The following is a 14,596-nucleotide window of genomic DNA, read 5'->3' as shown; positions in this document are numbered from 1 at the left end:
TATTTATCTTGTTTTCAAATATTTATTTACAAAACGTATGTTTATACATTAATTTTTCATTCCAGTGTATTATAATATATAGTATACAAGCAATCCTTAAAGAAATTGTAGGGGCTCTCGTGGCCTAGAGGTTAAGGTGTTGGCCTCTCATTCAAAGGTCCCGGTTTCGAATCCGGGTAGCGACCGAAAAATTTTCTTCTCTAAAAGTGTCTCCTTTCCTCTCCTTTCCTGCACTCTGGCAATGTTCTGTCGACTCCTTTGATGTACGTTTCTCTCTTCTGCCTCAATTATCTGTTTGATTTTCACTTTCTTTTTCGTCTTTGGTTCTATTTTTCTTTTTTTTCTTTTTTTTTTTTTTTTGGGGGGGGGGGCTTTCGTTGCTTCAGTTTTATGTTATATTTTGATTTGTTTTAAATTGGCTGGTGGACAAAGGGGGTTTTTGGAACGGAGCAAGAATATTTATTTTCTTTTTAAAGATTTTTTTGCTTGTAAATGAGATGTTACATTCTATTACAAATAATCCTGTGATGTATTGTACAATATTCTTTGTTTTTCCTTCTGTGGAAAATGGCCAGCTGGAAAACAATATCTTTATAAATAAGTTTGTCATCGCAATTCATTAAATCTATGTCCGTATTGCTCTTCTTTTTTTTCTTTTTCTTTTTTTTTTGGCAGCCCAATTGTTTTTTTTTTTAGGGGTGGGGTATTTAGTATTCTAAAATTTTTTGTAGCAGTGTTCATATCAAGAAAAGACGCAGCGCACACAGCAGGGAGGAAGTCTTACTTTGACCTTGTGAATGTAACGTAAAATAATGAACCTTCCTTCTGAGCAAAAAATGGTCCATATTTGTTCCTTTTTTATTGGCTAAGTAGGACTTCAATTAATTTGGTTTTATTGTGAGCTGAATCGAACTTTTAATTTATGCTCAAAACGTTCCCATTATTGAGACTGAAATACATGTGAATTTAGATACAATGTGAGCTTTTATGATTGGTATCTCGAAAGAGAAAACAAAAATTGTAGTCGTATTTCCATGATCTTGCGATCCCTTTTTCACTAGCTGCTGCTCACCCTGCCTACTTGTCAGGCTATTTCCGAAATCACGGTACATGTACTTATTGAAAGTAAAGCCAGTGCATATTGCAGAAGGTTTCGTTATTTAATTATCCTCCTTTTGATTTGGTTTGGTACATTTGATAACGGCCAAGCCTTCCTTCATGGAAAAGTTTAAAGCTACCATTTGGACACCGTTTGATCACGTCGTCCTCAGTCAGCCATGCTTGATTTTTTAAGTCGATATGGAAACAGTCAAACAAGAGTCTTAATGTACAATGCGTTGCAGAGTTATATCTTGTGTTTGCCGGTGGAATATGCTTGACCCTAATGAACTGATGAAGCAAAGCAGAGATCAGTTTGATACAGGCTAATGTGCGTGCTCTGCCCAAGATCATCCTTAAAATGTATCAAACCATAGAAGATAAGAAATTGGACGAAACTTTCTGCAATGTATCCTGGATATGTTATGGATAAAATGTTCGGACTCCATTTGCCTTCGAATACAGACCTTTGCGTTACTGTAACGTCTGTTTGTCAAGCAACGGCGCCACAACACTGTCGTCTGCTCGATTTCCTTTTTCTTATTGTAACTTGCAAAGTATTGGTATTAATGCAGTGTACAAACTACAACCTTTATTACTTAATTTTCCCCTAATTTTCATTTTCATTGTGGTTTGATTTTCTCTTGTTTTTAATCAGCTCGCCCAAACCGTTGCAACCTTTATGATTCAGTTATGTTCCTTAACACTGTTTGATTTTATTTAAATTCTTCAAGAATCCATGATTATTTTTGTTGTTAAACTTTGTGAAGACCTTTGTTGTTTTATTGTTTGACGAACTTCACTGTTCCAGTTCTTTTTGTTCTTGCATTTTCCAAATTTTGTCTGAAAAGTGTTACCATGATTTTTTCTTTGCATCTATAAATGTTGACGTTTTTCTCATCATCATTAAAACAACTGGACTGCTTTTACTATTACCACCACCACCACCACCACCACTACCACCATCATCATCATCATCATCATCATCATCATCACCATCATCATCATCATCATCATCATCATCATCATCATCATCATCATCATCATCATATTTGATGTTAGCTTAAAATAAAAAAGACCAAAAAAATTGGTGGAGACTGTAGAATTTCAGTATTTATAACACAGTAAAAGTGCAACGTTTCGCCCCATGGGCTTCGTCAGGAACGTGGAAAAATAATTATGACAACATAATGAAAACAAAAGTATGCATACACCACAGCATGATGTACAATGGTGAGTGCGAGAAAAATGTATCATCATCATCATCATCATCATCATCATCATCATCATCATCATCATCATCATCATCATCATCATCATCATCATTGTTGTTGTTGGTTGTGTTATTGTTTTTGTTCTTGTTGTTAATGTCATTGTTTTTTTTTACTGTTATTTGTTACTGTTATTGTTGTCACTGTTGCTGTTGAAGTGGCTGTTGCTGTTGCTGTTGTTGGTCCTGTTGTTGTTGTTGTTGTTGTTGCTGTTGTTGTTGTTGTTGTCGTTGTTGTCGTTGTCGTCGTCGTCGTCGTCGTCGTCGTCGTTGCTGTTGTTGTTATTGTTGTTGTTGTTCTTGTTGTTCTTGTTCTTGTGGTTGATGATGATGATGATGATGATGATGATGATGATGATGATGATGATGATGATGATGATGATGATGATGATGATGATGATGATGATGATGATGTATACTGCCCATTTTAATTTTCTTTATCATTATTTTCACTACTGTAGTCCACCTGTCCTGACAGTTCACACTCGTACTTTTGGATGGTCTCGTCAACTCACAAGGTCTCGCAGTGTGGGTCGAAAGGCACAAATTTAGCCTACTGTCAAAGTAGGCATAACTACCATCATAATTGAAGCTTGTAAATATTTTACTACTTTACGCCTGCAAACTTGCTCAATTTGTAAATACACGTGTCGATAGATGTTGTATCAAAACCTATCGCATCCTCTGCCAGAATCGTTCCTGTGAATTAGTGAAACATTTAAGTGAGCAAAAATATATTTATTGTACTCGTAAATTTTTGGCCCCAAACACCTACAACTAGAATCAAAATTAACTGTTATAAAGCTTTCTCCTTTTTCGCCTGTCTCCGAAAGACCATGTCATAGAGCGCATCATTAACCCTTCATTAATTCTAATGTGAAATTGCAAGTCATTAGCGCTTTTCTTAAAAGACAAGCACTGTCTGTCAAAAGTAGTATTATTGTCATCAGAGCAGAGTCTTTTTTCGCGAGCTTAAACTTAAACTCATCATTCGCAGTGTCAACTCCAATGCCCCGTTGCTGTTATCTCAGGACTTCAAACCACACATTCCGAGAAAAAAAACTAGTCTGTCGGATTGTGGAGATTGTACAGATATTATACACTGTTGTCTCCTCTCCTCTCAACGTTTCAAAGATTTTTGTTGTTTGTTTAAAGACTACATTGTATGCAGTGTTCCATTTTCGCCTGATAAATCATTCCACATTGTTGAAATTTCAAGATGCAAACTTATACTTATATCTGTTGGACCGACAGCATCAGTTGTTCAAAGTGAAGTTATTGTCTCTGTCTCTTATCCGACTTATCGTTTTGGGGAAATTCTTTACATATTATATACCTCCTGCCTATTGCTCATCTTTGACATATTACGTATTGATGGAACAAATAAACTTACTCTGTGTTCACATATAACATGAATAAATGTGTTGTTGATTTAAAGCTCTTTATCCTTCCTATACATTTATTTAACTATCACCCAGCATGTTGGCCTACTTCCTTATCTTTCTGGGAGCCTGCGACCTACAATCTCTTTTCACTGGCGTTTGTGGTTTGGTGCTACGCACGCATAAGACGTGAGTTCGATTCCCCTGTGGGGATGAGTGTTTTAATCGAGTGTCTCAGTCTGTCTGCTGGGACATCGCGTTCTCTCAGCCTGGGCTTATGTTTGACAATCAGGGTTGCAGAAGCCCGCCTCTTAATTGAATGCTCTAATTTTTGTCGATCGAGGTGGGGAGGGAGGGGGCGTAAATCATCTATCATTATTATCTTTCTGTTCACTCCTTTCATATAAATATCTGCCCCGGGAGGGGGGGGGGGGGGCTCTCGTGGCCTAGAGGTTAAGGTGTTGGCCTCTCATTCAAAAGGTCCCGGGTTCGATTCCGGGTAGTGACCGAAAAATGTTCTTCTCTAAATTTGTCTCCTTTCACCTCATTTCCTGCTCTCTAGCAATGTTCTGTCGTCTGCTTTCGTCTCCTCTCTCTGCCCCCACCCCCTCACCTCCTTTGCCCCTTCCTCTGGGCTCATGATTCTTTCTGCGGCCTTTCTACTGCTACTCCTTGACTCCTGCTTACTGCTGTCTTTCAGCCACACTCCAGATCTTCTGGTAGGAAAGATCTACACCTAGCCTTCTCGGACAAGGACGAAAAATCTCGGAGGGCCCGTGTGCAAGTTGTGCACGTTAAAGATCCCTTGGTGGTCTAAAATCGATAAGAGTAGGCTTCGGTCGCCACCCGGGCAAAATTAAAAAATTTCCTACCAACTGAAAATAGTAGGTGTGTCCCGAGCGCTCATATGACCTTGAGCAGTTGCGAGCGCCGTAAAACACTTTACAAAAACAAAAAATAACAAATATCTGCCCATTGAAATATGTCTTCCTGTCTGAGCCTATCTTCTCTGTTATTCTTTCATTATTGGGGGGGGGGGGGGGGGGGGTTCGGTTTTCTGAAAAATCCTTGTATCCGCACATTTCTCTTGACAGACGATGGATGATTGATTTTATGTCTTCGGCCGCTGGAACAAAATTTAGTGTAGACCATTGAAACTTGAAGCTTGGCCATTCCAATTTAAGCTGTGTTGGACAGTGATTGGGAAACAATTCAATGAAGAAATGAGACTGGTTTTACCAAGACTGCTTAGGATTGATAGAAAGCCGAGGGCAAAATTGTGGCGCAAAAGTCTAAATAGCATGTATCTACATGTATTCAATAATGATCATTGTACGCAGCCAATGCTGTCGTCGGGCGGCAAATAAAGAGATAGGACTGTATTGGAAAGGACAGCGGCCCAATGAAAATAGAAAACCCGTATGCTCTCTCTCTCTCTCTCTCTCTCTCTCTCTCTCTCTCTCTCTCTCTCTCTCTCTCTCTCTCTCTCTCACACACACACACACACACACACACACACACACACACACACACACACACACTGACACACACACACACACACACACACACACACACACACACACGCACACACACACACACACACTCATACAAAGCACAAATACATGAGTAACAGGTACAATTTATATATAACAGTAAATGTTCCGACTTCTGAAGCACAACTCATGTGTGTCGGCAATGTGAAGAGTGAACAGTGAACAGCAACGACTTTCGTTAAACCTTCAAATTATATTTTATCGTATTTTATTATTATATCTTATTATACATAATACTATCATAATCTCATTATGTTTATATTGTTATATCTTATTATATTATTCCGAAGCTATACTATCATAATCTCATAATATTTATATTGTTATATCTTATAATATTATTCCGAAGCTTATTGAGCTTGATGCAGACCTGGAGAGAGCTGTAGCTGGCCCTTCAGTGGATATCGATACATGATTGTTGGAAAGAATGCTCATTGTACAGAATAGTACAGATATTGTGGACACATATACACCTGGCCACTAACTCTGTATAGGTGCATTTAGCTAAAGAATGACTGTCATGCAGCAAGGCAGTCTTGCTTCCTTCACTGTTTAGGCCTACTACTATAAGTGTTCTTTTGTTTTTGTTTCTTTTGTTGTTGTTGTTGTTGCTGTTGTTGTTGTTGTTGCTGTTGTTGTTGTTGTAGTTGTTGTTGCTGCTGCTGTTGTTGCTGTTGTTGTTTTAATTCAGTGAGGGTTCTCGTACCTTTTGCTATCTTGAACCGAGAGATTATAGTGAAACAATGACATTTTGTAACACAAACAAAGCTATTTAATTTAAATTTAATTTATATGCAGATATTTCTTTTTTTAAGGGCGGGAGGGGGGGGGGCTACACCTGAAGGTTATCTCGCTTATTTATCGACCAAGTTTTACGATATTTCCCTTGTATAACAAGCATAGTAAGGAGTCTTAAAATCTGCAATCAAATTTGAGGGGAAAAAATTGTTTCTATCTATGGACACAGCGGCCTTATTGGATTTTGTTAACGTGTCTTACGTAATGAATACCGCACTAATTATTGCTTATGGAAATTGATCGGTTTTTTGCATGCGTGTTAAAAAACTTTAGATCTAAAATTTTTGTTGTTGTTTTGTTCCTAAACGAATTAGAAAACTTTTAATGAATTTTTTCCTGAGGTAGCATTCAAGTTTGAAAAAAAGTCCGTGAAAATCCACACTCCAGACACCGCCAACAAAAATCTGTTCCACATATCAAAATTTCAACCAACGAATTTGTAGTACTACATCTTCTCTTCATTCTGTGAAAATATCAAGAAGATTGGATTTTTTAAAAATGGTGTAGTTATTTTTTTTTTATATAGAGAAAAGTTGCGTTTTGAGAGATAAAGATAAAGAAATAGAAAATATTGACTTTATGAGGAAATGGTGGTGACGAACATACCCGGTATGGGGAAAAGATGCAGTTTTGGGTGGTTCTTATGCGATGAAATACTTGTAGGAGAGGCTGGGGAAGCTAAAGATGCCTACAACTCAAATTTCATAATTTTGAGACGAACTGGGACTTAGGGAGGGGGGGGTGTCCCCCTAATGCCATAATCAAGGGGGGGGGGGGTTTTTGGGGGGGGGGGTTGTTGTTGGGGGGGGGTTTGGGGGGGGCGGTCGACCCAAAGGCAAATCACAGAGAGTAGAATAGATAAAAGCCTATACAGTAGTTTGTTCACTTTCGTCTATCCGCGTTTAAAAAAAGCTAGCTCATTTTTAATTTACCTGTGCCCACGAATTTTGCATAACTTTTATGCAAGCCATGAACGACCAAACAGAATTTTTTTTCTCTCCGAAAATCTTCACCCAGTAATTAAAAAAATGTTTCTCCATTTGGGTCCTATATCAAAAACTTCCATTTGGATGCATACACGAAATCACTAGGCATAAAATAGATTACTTTCAATAGCCTAGTCTACAACTTGTTCATTTTGAGTCAGCGACATCACCCTGCCCCACAAGTCAGTGTAAGCTTGCAGATTTTGTCCTTCGCCTGTCTGGACGTCTCCGTGTGAATCTCGAAAAGTACGTATAGGGCCAATGTTAAAACGTGATGACGAGGAAAATATGTCAATATGTTTATAATGTTTTTAGTGTGTGCTGTAAATGCTCTGGGTTTTTTGGGGGTTTTTGTTTTTTTTACTTGCTTTATGCCAACATCAAAGAAATCGTGTCGGAACCTTAGATTATGTTGGTCATCCAACTTAGAACCGTATGCATAGATCTGAGAAGATTAAATTGGGTGATCTGATTTTACTTTGTTTTATCTGCAGTCAGACGAAAGTGAACACGTTATAGACGATTTTATTATTCAAGTTCTTTCAAAATAAATTAAATAATTTTAAAAAATAAAGCGAACGCATTGAACGACTTGCCTAAATGAAATTTCAGCGGCAAATAATTATTATTCGACTCTAAATGAAAAAGAGTTCCTCATAAACAATCATGATGGCTGCCGTCAGAGAAGAGAGAGACATTGAGCTTGAGGAGGGAGAATGCAGCGATTCTGATGACAATCAGGTTTGTTGGTGTTGGGAAATGTTTTGCCTTGAATGCGATGTCCTTCTTTTATGACACTGTACTATCAGCGTTTAGTGGCAGACGAAAAAGACCTAATGACTAATAGTTCTTGTACTTGTAATTCTACACTTTGTACTTTGACTTTGTTGCACATTGACTTGCGGCCTGACTGTTACACAACTGTCGTTGAACCTGCGTTTTGTTACTTACTCAACTTACGGAATTTGTATCATGTAGGGCTATGGCATGGGCCACTATTATATTTGGAAAATAGGCACCTGTCTTTATTCTCACCCCGGGTGAGCATCTAGACCTAAAATTGTATCAGCATAAAAGCGTTTGTGTGAGTATCATCAAGAAGAAAGTGGCTATTCTCACCCGCCCGGAAGTTCTCGCAAGATCAACTCCTCCCCTCTTCTCTCTCTCTCTGTCTCTTTCTGAATACTGTCTATCGGTGTGGACGATCAAATTGACCAAAACAAAGTTAAAAAATGATGTTAAAACACAAAAGTAAATTAATTTGGTTGTCTACAAAGATGCTACGGCTATTTAACTTTTTGAATCGAGCCGAACTACGCGGGTCGCCATTTTGTTTTGCCGGGAAATTCTCGCGCTACTCCTCTCTCTCTTTCTCTCTCTCTCTCCACTGCCCACAGACAAAATTGTACGCTTTTACTTTTAGTAGGCTACAGTTGTAATGGAACGTTTGTTCACGGCACAGAATTATACAATTTTTTTGTTATCACAGTGTAGAATTCTGTGGTTTAGGGTGAACGCAAAATTTGGTGAACGCGCACCGGGTGAGAATAGCCACAAGACTCGCCTGCATTATTCTCACTCCGGGTGAGAATAGAGGTGGCCTATCATCAATCCTTTTTTTGAGGCTTTTGCCGCTTTTCAAAAAAAGTTTCTCATAAAAAATCAAATGAAAGAAATCACCTGGATCTACAGTTCCTTTGTAGTATTCTTGCAAGTCTTTCTAGGCCTAAGAGTAGTTTCAAGATTATTGCAAGACTTCCCTGCTTCACTTTCAACCTCAACAGGTCACCACTGCCACTCAAGTTCATTCATATTATATCAACATGGAAGTGGAAGTCGGTATTCTCACCCGGGGTGAGAATAAAAATACGATCGACCTCTCACCCCGGGTGAGACTTGCCACCGTTGGGATCTTTGTAGACGATCAAATAGCTTACTTATTGTGCTATAACGTAATTTTTTCTTTGCTTTTATCCATTGATCACCCACACTGATAGAAAGTATTCCGAAATTAGGAAAAACAGGTCTTGTTTCACACCGGGTGAGAATAGCCAAGGATGGCAAGTCTCACCCGGTTTGAAACAAGACCTGTTTAAGTTTTTCCTAATTTCGGAATACTTTCTAGCGGTGTGGGTGATCAAATGGATAAAAGCAAAGAAAAAACGAAGTGACTATTTTCTCCGAACGGTTTCCGGCTTCCGGTCTCGTGATTTTTTGCCTATTTATTGCGAGAGTTCGGCGCCAACTTTCATTCTGCCTCTGGTCTGGGAAGGAACACCGCATGGCAAGCCCGCCTACATGTGTATACAACCTTCAGTAACACCCACCACACACCCACCACCATCATGCACATGTACGCACACAAACTTATACACACACTAACTAAACATGATCAGTGGGCAACTTTTGAACGTATGACGAGCTGAGTTGTGGATGGAGGGACAGTGTGAGTGACAGAGCGGGTGAAAGGTAGAATTTACGAGTGTATCCACAGGCGACAGCAACTACAAGACGACGACACCGACCCCCCCCCCATGGTTCGCAGGATGCAAGGGAATGATTGAGAATAGTGAGATTTTCTTTGTGTGTGCCTGGAGGGAGGGAGGGGGTGGGGTGTGAAAGTCATGAGGACGGGGATGAGCCGCGGGAGAGAACACAGGAATTGAACGAATGAGTGAAACTGAAAGAGAGGAACGACTCATGAGCCTTGGAGTGAATAGATCCTGTGTAAAGTTTCTATTCTTGTATACTTTTAACTGTTGCTGAATAAAGGCTGAAATAAAGCCCGAAAAACACACACACTCCTCACTCTCCACTTACCCACTTACTACCACACACAGACACACTCACACACGCACATGAATAGACACACAGACACACATACACACACACACACACACACACACACACACAGGAGCACATTTTTGGGTCTATATCTATTTCAATTTTCAAGAGCTAGTCTAGAGATTTTTAGATGTTTAGATGAGTGTAAAAACGTGAAAAAGAAAGGTTTCACAACAGAATGAAATCAAAATTAGTCGAACAGCCCATAAACAACCACAAAAATAAACAAATAAGGGTGTGTGTCAACCTGTCTGAAAAAAATTGCCTGTTCTAACCCTAAAAGTGCGTAAATTTTTTTTTTAAAGTACAGGATATTACATGTAAATTATGAAATCACACACTTTAAGGGGCCTGCCAGTGTCAGTACATGTAATTGGTTTTGGTGGAACGTACGCTCTAACATAAAACATTTAAATCTATATATATACATGTATATATATTTAGAATTTAATGAAGGAAGGAACATCAAATTAAATGACATTACACTATGCAACATCCCCCCCCCCCCTCCTTTCCCCACAAAAAATGGTAGAAAAACAACACATCAGAACAGTAACAAGGAAAAAAAATTACACACTAACAAAATAAAACGCCACAAAGAGTCAAAGAGGGAAAATAAAAGTAACTGTAACGTATTCAACAAATCAACGTGGTGACAACAAGTGAGAAAGAGACTAAGTGAAGCTAAGTGAACTTTCTTTCAAAAGTAAAGAGGTTTCGGTTTCTTTCTTTTTTTTCTTTTTTTTTAAAATTTGACTTTTATTCCCAGACCAAAAAATGACCAAAAAATCGAGCCATGATTGATAGGTCGCGGCCGCGACAAACGCAGAAGCTAGTTCTATGTGTCGTTATCAATAACCCTCCGTAGATCTAGATCTAGACAGCACACGAGTGAACATAACACATTAAGTTTAAGAGCAGCACCCTTCACAGGCAACACGTCATATCTGTAGCGAAAAACTGTTTGGAACGGTAGCATTTCTTAATAAATATTTACTGCTGACTTTTTTGGACCGATTGAACCATATTGTATACGGACAATCTTTGGTAGGCCTATACTCTCTATATAATATCCGAAATTTGCGGGAAAGGGTGTGATTTCAGAGTGTTAGGAGAAATAGTGCCCAGCTTTATTTTCCCGAACGTTCTGAGAAATAGTGCCTAGCTTTATTTTCCTGAACGTTCGGAGAAATAGTGTCGGCCAAGAAAAAATTACGTTATAGCACAATAAAGTAAGCTATTTGATCGTCTACAAAGATGCTATGGCTATTTCACTTTTCGAATCGAGCCGAACTATACGGGTCGCCATTTTGTTTTGCCTGGAAGTTCTTGCAAGATCTACACCTCCCCTCTTCTCTCTCTCTGTCTCTTTCTGAATACTGTCTCTATCGGTGTGGACGATCAAATTGACCAAAACGAAATTTTTAAAAGATGTTAAAACACAAAAGTAAATTAATTTGGTCGTCTACAAAGATGCTACGGCTATTTCACTTTTCGAATCGAACCGAACTACGCGGGTCGCCATTTTGTTTTGCCCGGAAGTTCTCGCGCTACTCCTCTCTCTCTCTCTCTTTCTCTCTCTCTCTCTCCAGTGCCCACAGACAAAATTGTACGCTTTTAGTTTTAGGCTAACAGTAGTAATGGAACGTTTGTTCACGGCACAGAATTCTACAATTTTTCTATTATCACAAAGTAGAATTCTGTGGTTCAGGGTGAACGCAAAATTGGTTGGCCTAGTTCTAGGCTATACAGTGAACGCACACCGGGTGAGAATAGCCAAAAGACTGGCCTGTGCTATTCTCACCCGGGGTGAGAATAGAGGTGGCCTATCAACATTGGCAGCCTCTTCTTCACTACTACAACCAAAATCATCTAAACTCGTATGACCAAAGTTGTTTTCTTCATCACTCATATCCCCTTAAAACATGTCAAACTTATTTGTGTTTTTAGAAAGTTCAGAAGAACCTGCAACAGAATCAGACATTGACTCACGATGTGTGTGTTCAGACCTTCAAACAAATATTTTCAACACAGCGTTTAGGAGATGATAGAAAATCGATCTCAAACACCATTCCAAAAGCTATTTTTCAATAGGAAAGTTCAGCTTTTTTTGGAACATGTTTTCGCGTAAAATAGCATTATAATCAAAATGGATTACTTGTGAGCAACAGCAGAGAGCTGCTGGAAGAGCCGGTCTAAATGGCCCGCAACAGTTTTAGGGTTAAATTACTCCGCTGTGTGAAATGGCAATTCAACGTGCACTAGGTTTAAGGTGTGTGGAGGAAAGGCATAATCTTTTACCATTTCTCCATGAATGTCTTCCTCTTCACCACTCCATATTCTCCTGTACATAATTTTTAATTGAAACCTTTCTTCTCTTTCAGAATGATTGTGATATTGATGATATGGCAACTGCATCTGCTCCCACAGTGCCAATCAAGGCATTGGGCATGGATACTGCATACCGATCAAGGATACCTCAGATTGTGATCAATTCAGATGACAGTGGTGATAGCGATGATGACTATCCTTCAGTGATGAAAAGATCTAGAAATCCAGCTTCTGCCTTTCACAAGAATCCAATAGACTCTGGACACACAGATTCCACTCAACCGTTTGTGAATCCTTTATTAGCAAGTGAATCAGTAGGCTCTGTCAGTTTTGGTTGTGGGCAAAAGAAAAGGAAAAATAGTATTTGGGGCTCAGTGTTAACAGAGCAGGTTCTGTCTCAAGACATCAAGGGCTTTGGTGTGGACAAGCCAGACGTATCCATGGAGACCCGTGATGTTGAAAGTTATGATTATTTGAAAGCTCTTGAAGACGACAGACCAGAAATCAATTTAGAGTCTCAGGATGTAGACAGTTCCAAAGAGGACATTTTTGGTGGTGTTGTTGATTTAGAAAGAGAGGTTAAGAGGCATGAAAATCGTAAACGGAAAAGAAATGCCAAAGAAAGACTTGGAAGACGGTCATATAACAAACACAAGGCAAGAGACCTTGGAGTCACTGAAGAGAGTGAAGGAACTGAGGTAGTCAGGGCGATCACTGAAGCCTTGAAAGAAGAAAACGTTGACCTCTTCAGTAAGTATTATACTTTTCTGGTTTTATTATGCTTGTACTAAAATTTGCTTCTACCTGATAAGGCGTTCAGATTATATATTATTTCAGTACTGTTAGTATGAAGATGTATTATAAAATTTTAATTTTATGAAGAGTGGGAGGTCACTAGAAATTATGTACATTGAGCAGCTTGTATTAATTTCTGCTCAATTTGTATGTGAACAAAATGTGTTTCTTCTTTTCACAAGAGACAATCCTCTCTATTATGGTTATTTGATTTGGTTTTCTAACTAACAAGTTTTATCATTTTCCTGTATAAGAAAAAGTAAATTCTGTTACTTCTCAATTCTTTCCAATAGAAATTCCAATAATTTAATATAGAATGAAGATCTTCCTTCTTCTTTATCTTCATCGAAATTCACCTGAGAAACTGAAGCAGACTTAATGAGGGGATGGTTGGCGGGTACTCTGATTTGGTTTGCTCATTCTTTTGTCTCTCAAGTCAAACATGTTTTGTCTTTATCTTCCCTCCCCCCCCTCCCCCCGTATTTTTTTTTGGTTATTACTGTCTTGTAACACCTTTAATATCAGGCTTTTACATGACCTAATTGTGTCGCAAGTGCTGTAAAACGCTTACTAAAACTTACTAAGACTTTGATGGGTTAAGAAGTAGTCTCACATATATTCCACTGAAATAAAGGTTATAGGGTTGCCCGGAACATATAACATTTGTTGGTAAGATTGGCCTGTAATGAGTTGGGGCAGTAGTTACATCTTTAAGGCGAGAATAGAATTAAAGATAAGATAAAGAGATCTAGAAAATCTTATTATACCACTCTTAATGTTATAATTTTACCCTCTGCTTAATTCGATGTTAGGGCTTGTCTTACCAATGAACTTAAAAAAGGATAATTGTATCCCCTTTGGCTAAATCCTCTTCATACCTGTATGCCATTCTTTATTTTAGACAGCTCTTCTTCTTCTTTCTATGGTTCTAATGTGTTGTTGTTTTAGAAGTTGTCGTTGTTGAATTGCATGCATTCACAAGATTAATGGTTTTCCTTTCTCTTCTGCAGCAAAAATTGTGGAAATAGTTGGCACTGGGGTTGCTCTCAGGGTGTTTCACATGACGGAAGATGTAGAGAGTGCGGGAGGCATGATGACCAATGTAAGTCGCTGCCTGCAGGTGTGGTGTACCATTCTAACTGAACCTATTGTAAAATTTGTGATAGACCTTTGATTTATTTCTATTTCTAGAGAGGAGCAAGTTTTAGTCAAAGAGTGAATTAGCTTGCAGTTGAATTTGAAACAGCAATTTTATTCAATTAAAGGAGACATGTGGAATGGAAAGTGTGCTGTGTTTAAATTAATTTTTTTTTTTTGGGGGGGGGAATTGAAAGGACAGCAGACTATTATTAAGATTTCTCTCTTTAACAAAAAAAAATCAAGCTCGTTTTTTGTGGCTCCTAAGGAAAATATCAGATGATATGGGATAAGACAAGATGATTATACTCTATTGATTTTCCATTGGAAGAAATCGGCTGTGTGATTTCACGAGCTTCTGCGGCGTCAAATATACGAGCATAACTTCGTACTAATACGTTG

At 38.6% G+C, this 14,596-nt stretch overlaps 1 protein-coding gene across 1 annotated transcript in view; it reads left to right on the top strand.

Moving 5' to 3' along the window:
* Positions 1–7,742: 7,742 nt before the first annotated feature.
* The window catches only part of LOC101854610 (phosphorylated adapter RNA export protein), a 12,122-nt gene continuing 5,268 nt past the window's right edge, over positions 7,743–14,596 (top strand). Inside the window, exons 1-3 of the mRNA XM_005089080.3 lie at positions 7,743–7,828; positions 12,316–13,012; positions 14,068–14,159. Of these exons, the coding sequence (XP_005089137.2) occupies positions 7,754–7,828; positions 12,316–13,012; positions 14,068–14,159 (864 nt within the window). The 5' untranslated portion in view covers positions 7,743–7,753. The remainder of the gene's footprint in view (positions 7,829–12,315; positions 13,013–14,067; positions 14,160–14,596) is intronic.

The sequence above is a fragment of the Aplysia californica genome, unplaced genomic scaffold (genome assembly GCF_000002075.1).
Source record: "Aplysia californica isolate F4 #8 unplaced genomic scaffold, AplCal3.0 scaffold00002, whole genome shotgun sequence".
Lineage (NCBI taxonomy): Eukaryota > Metazoa > Mollusca > Gastropoda > Aplysiida > Aplysiidae > Aplysia > Aplysia californica.
Note: the sequence above shows the minus strand (reverse complement) of the source record. Positions and strands in the feature narration are given on the sequence as shown.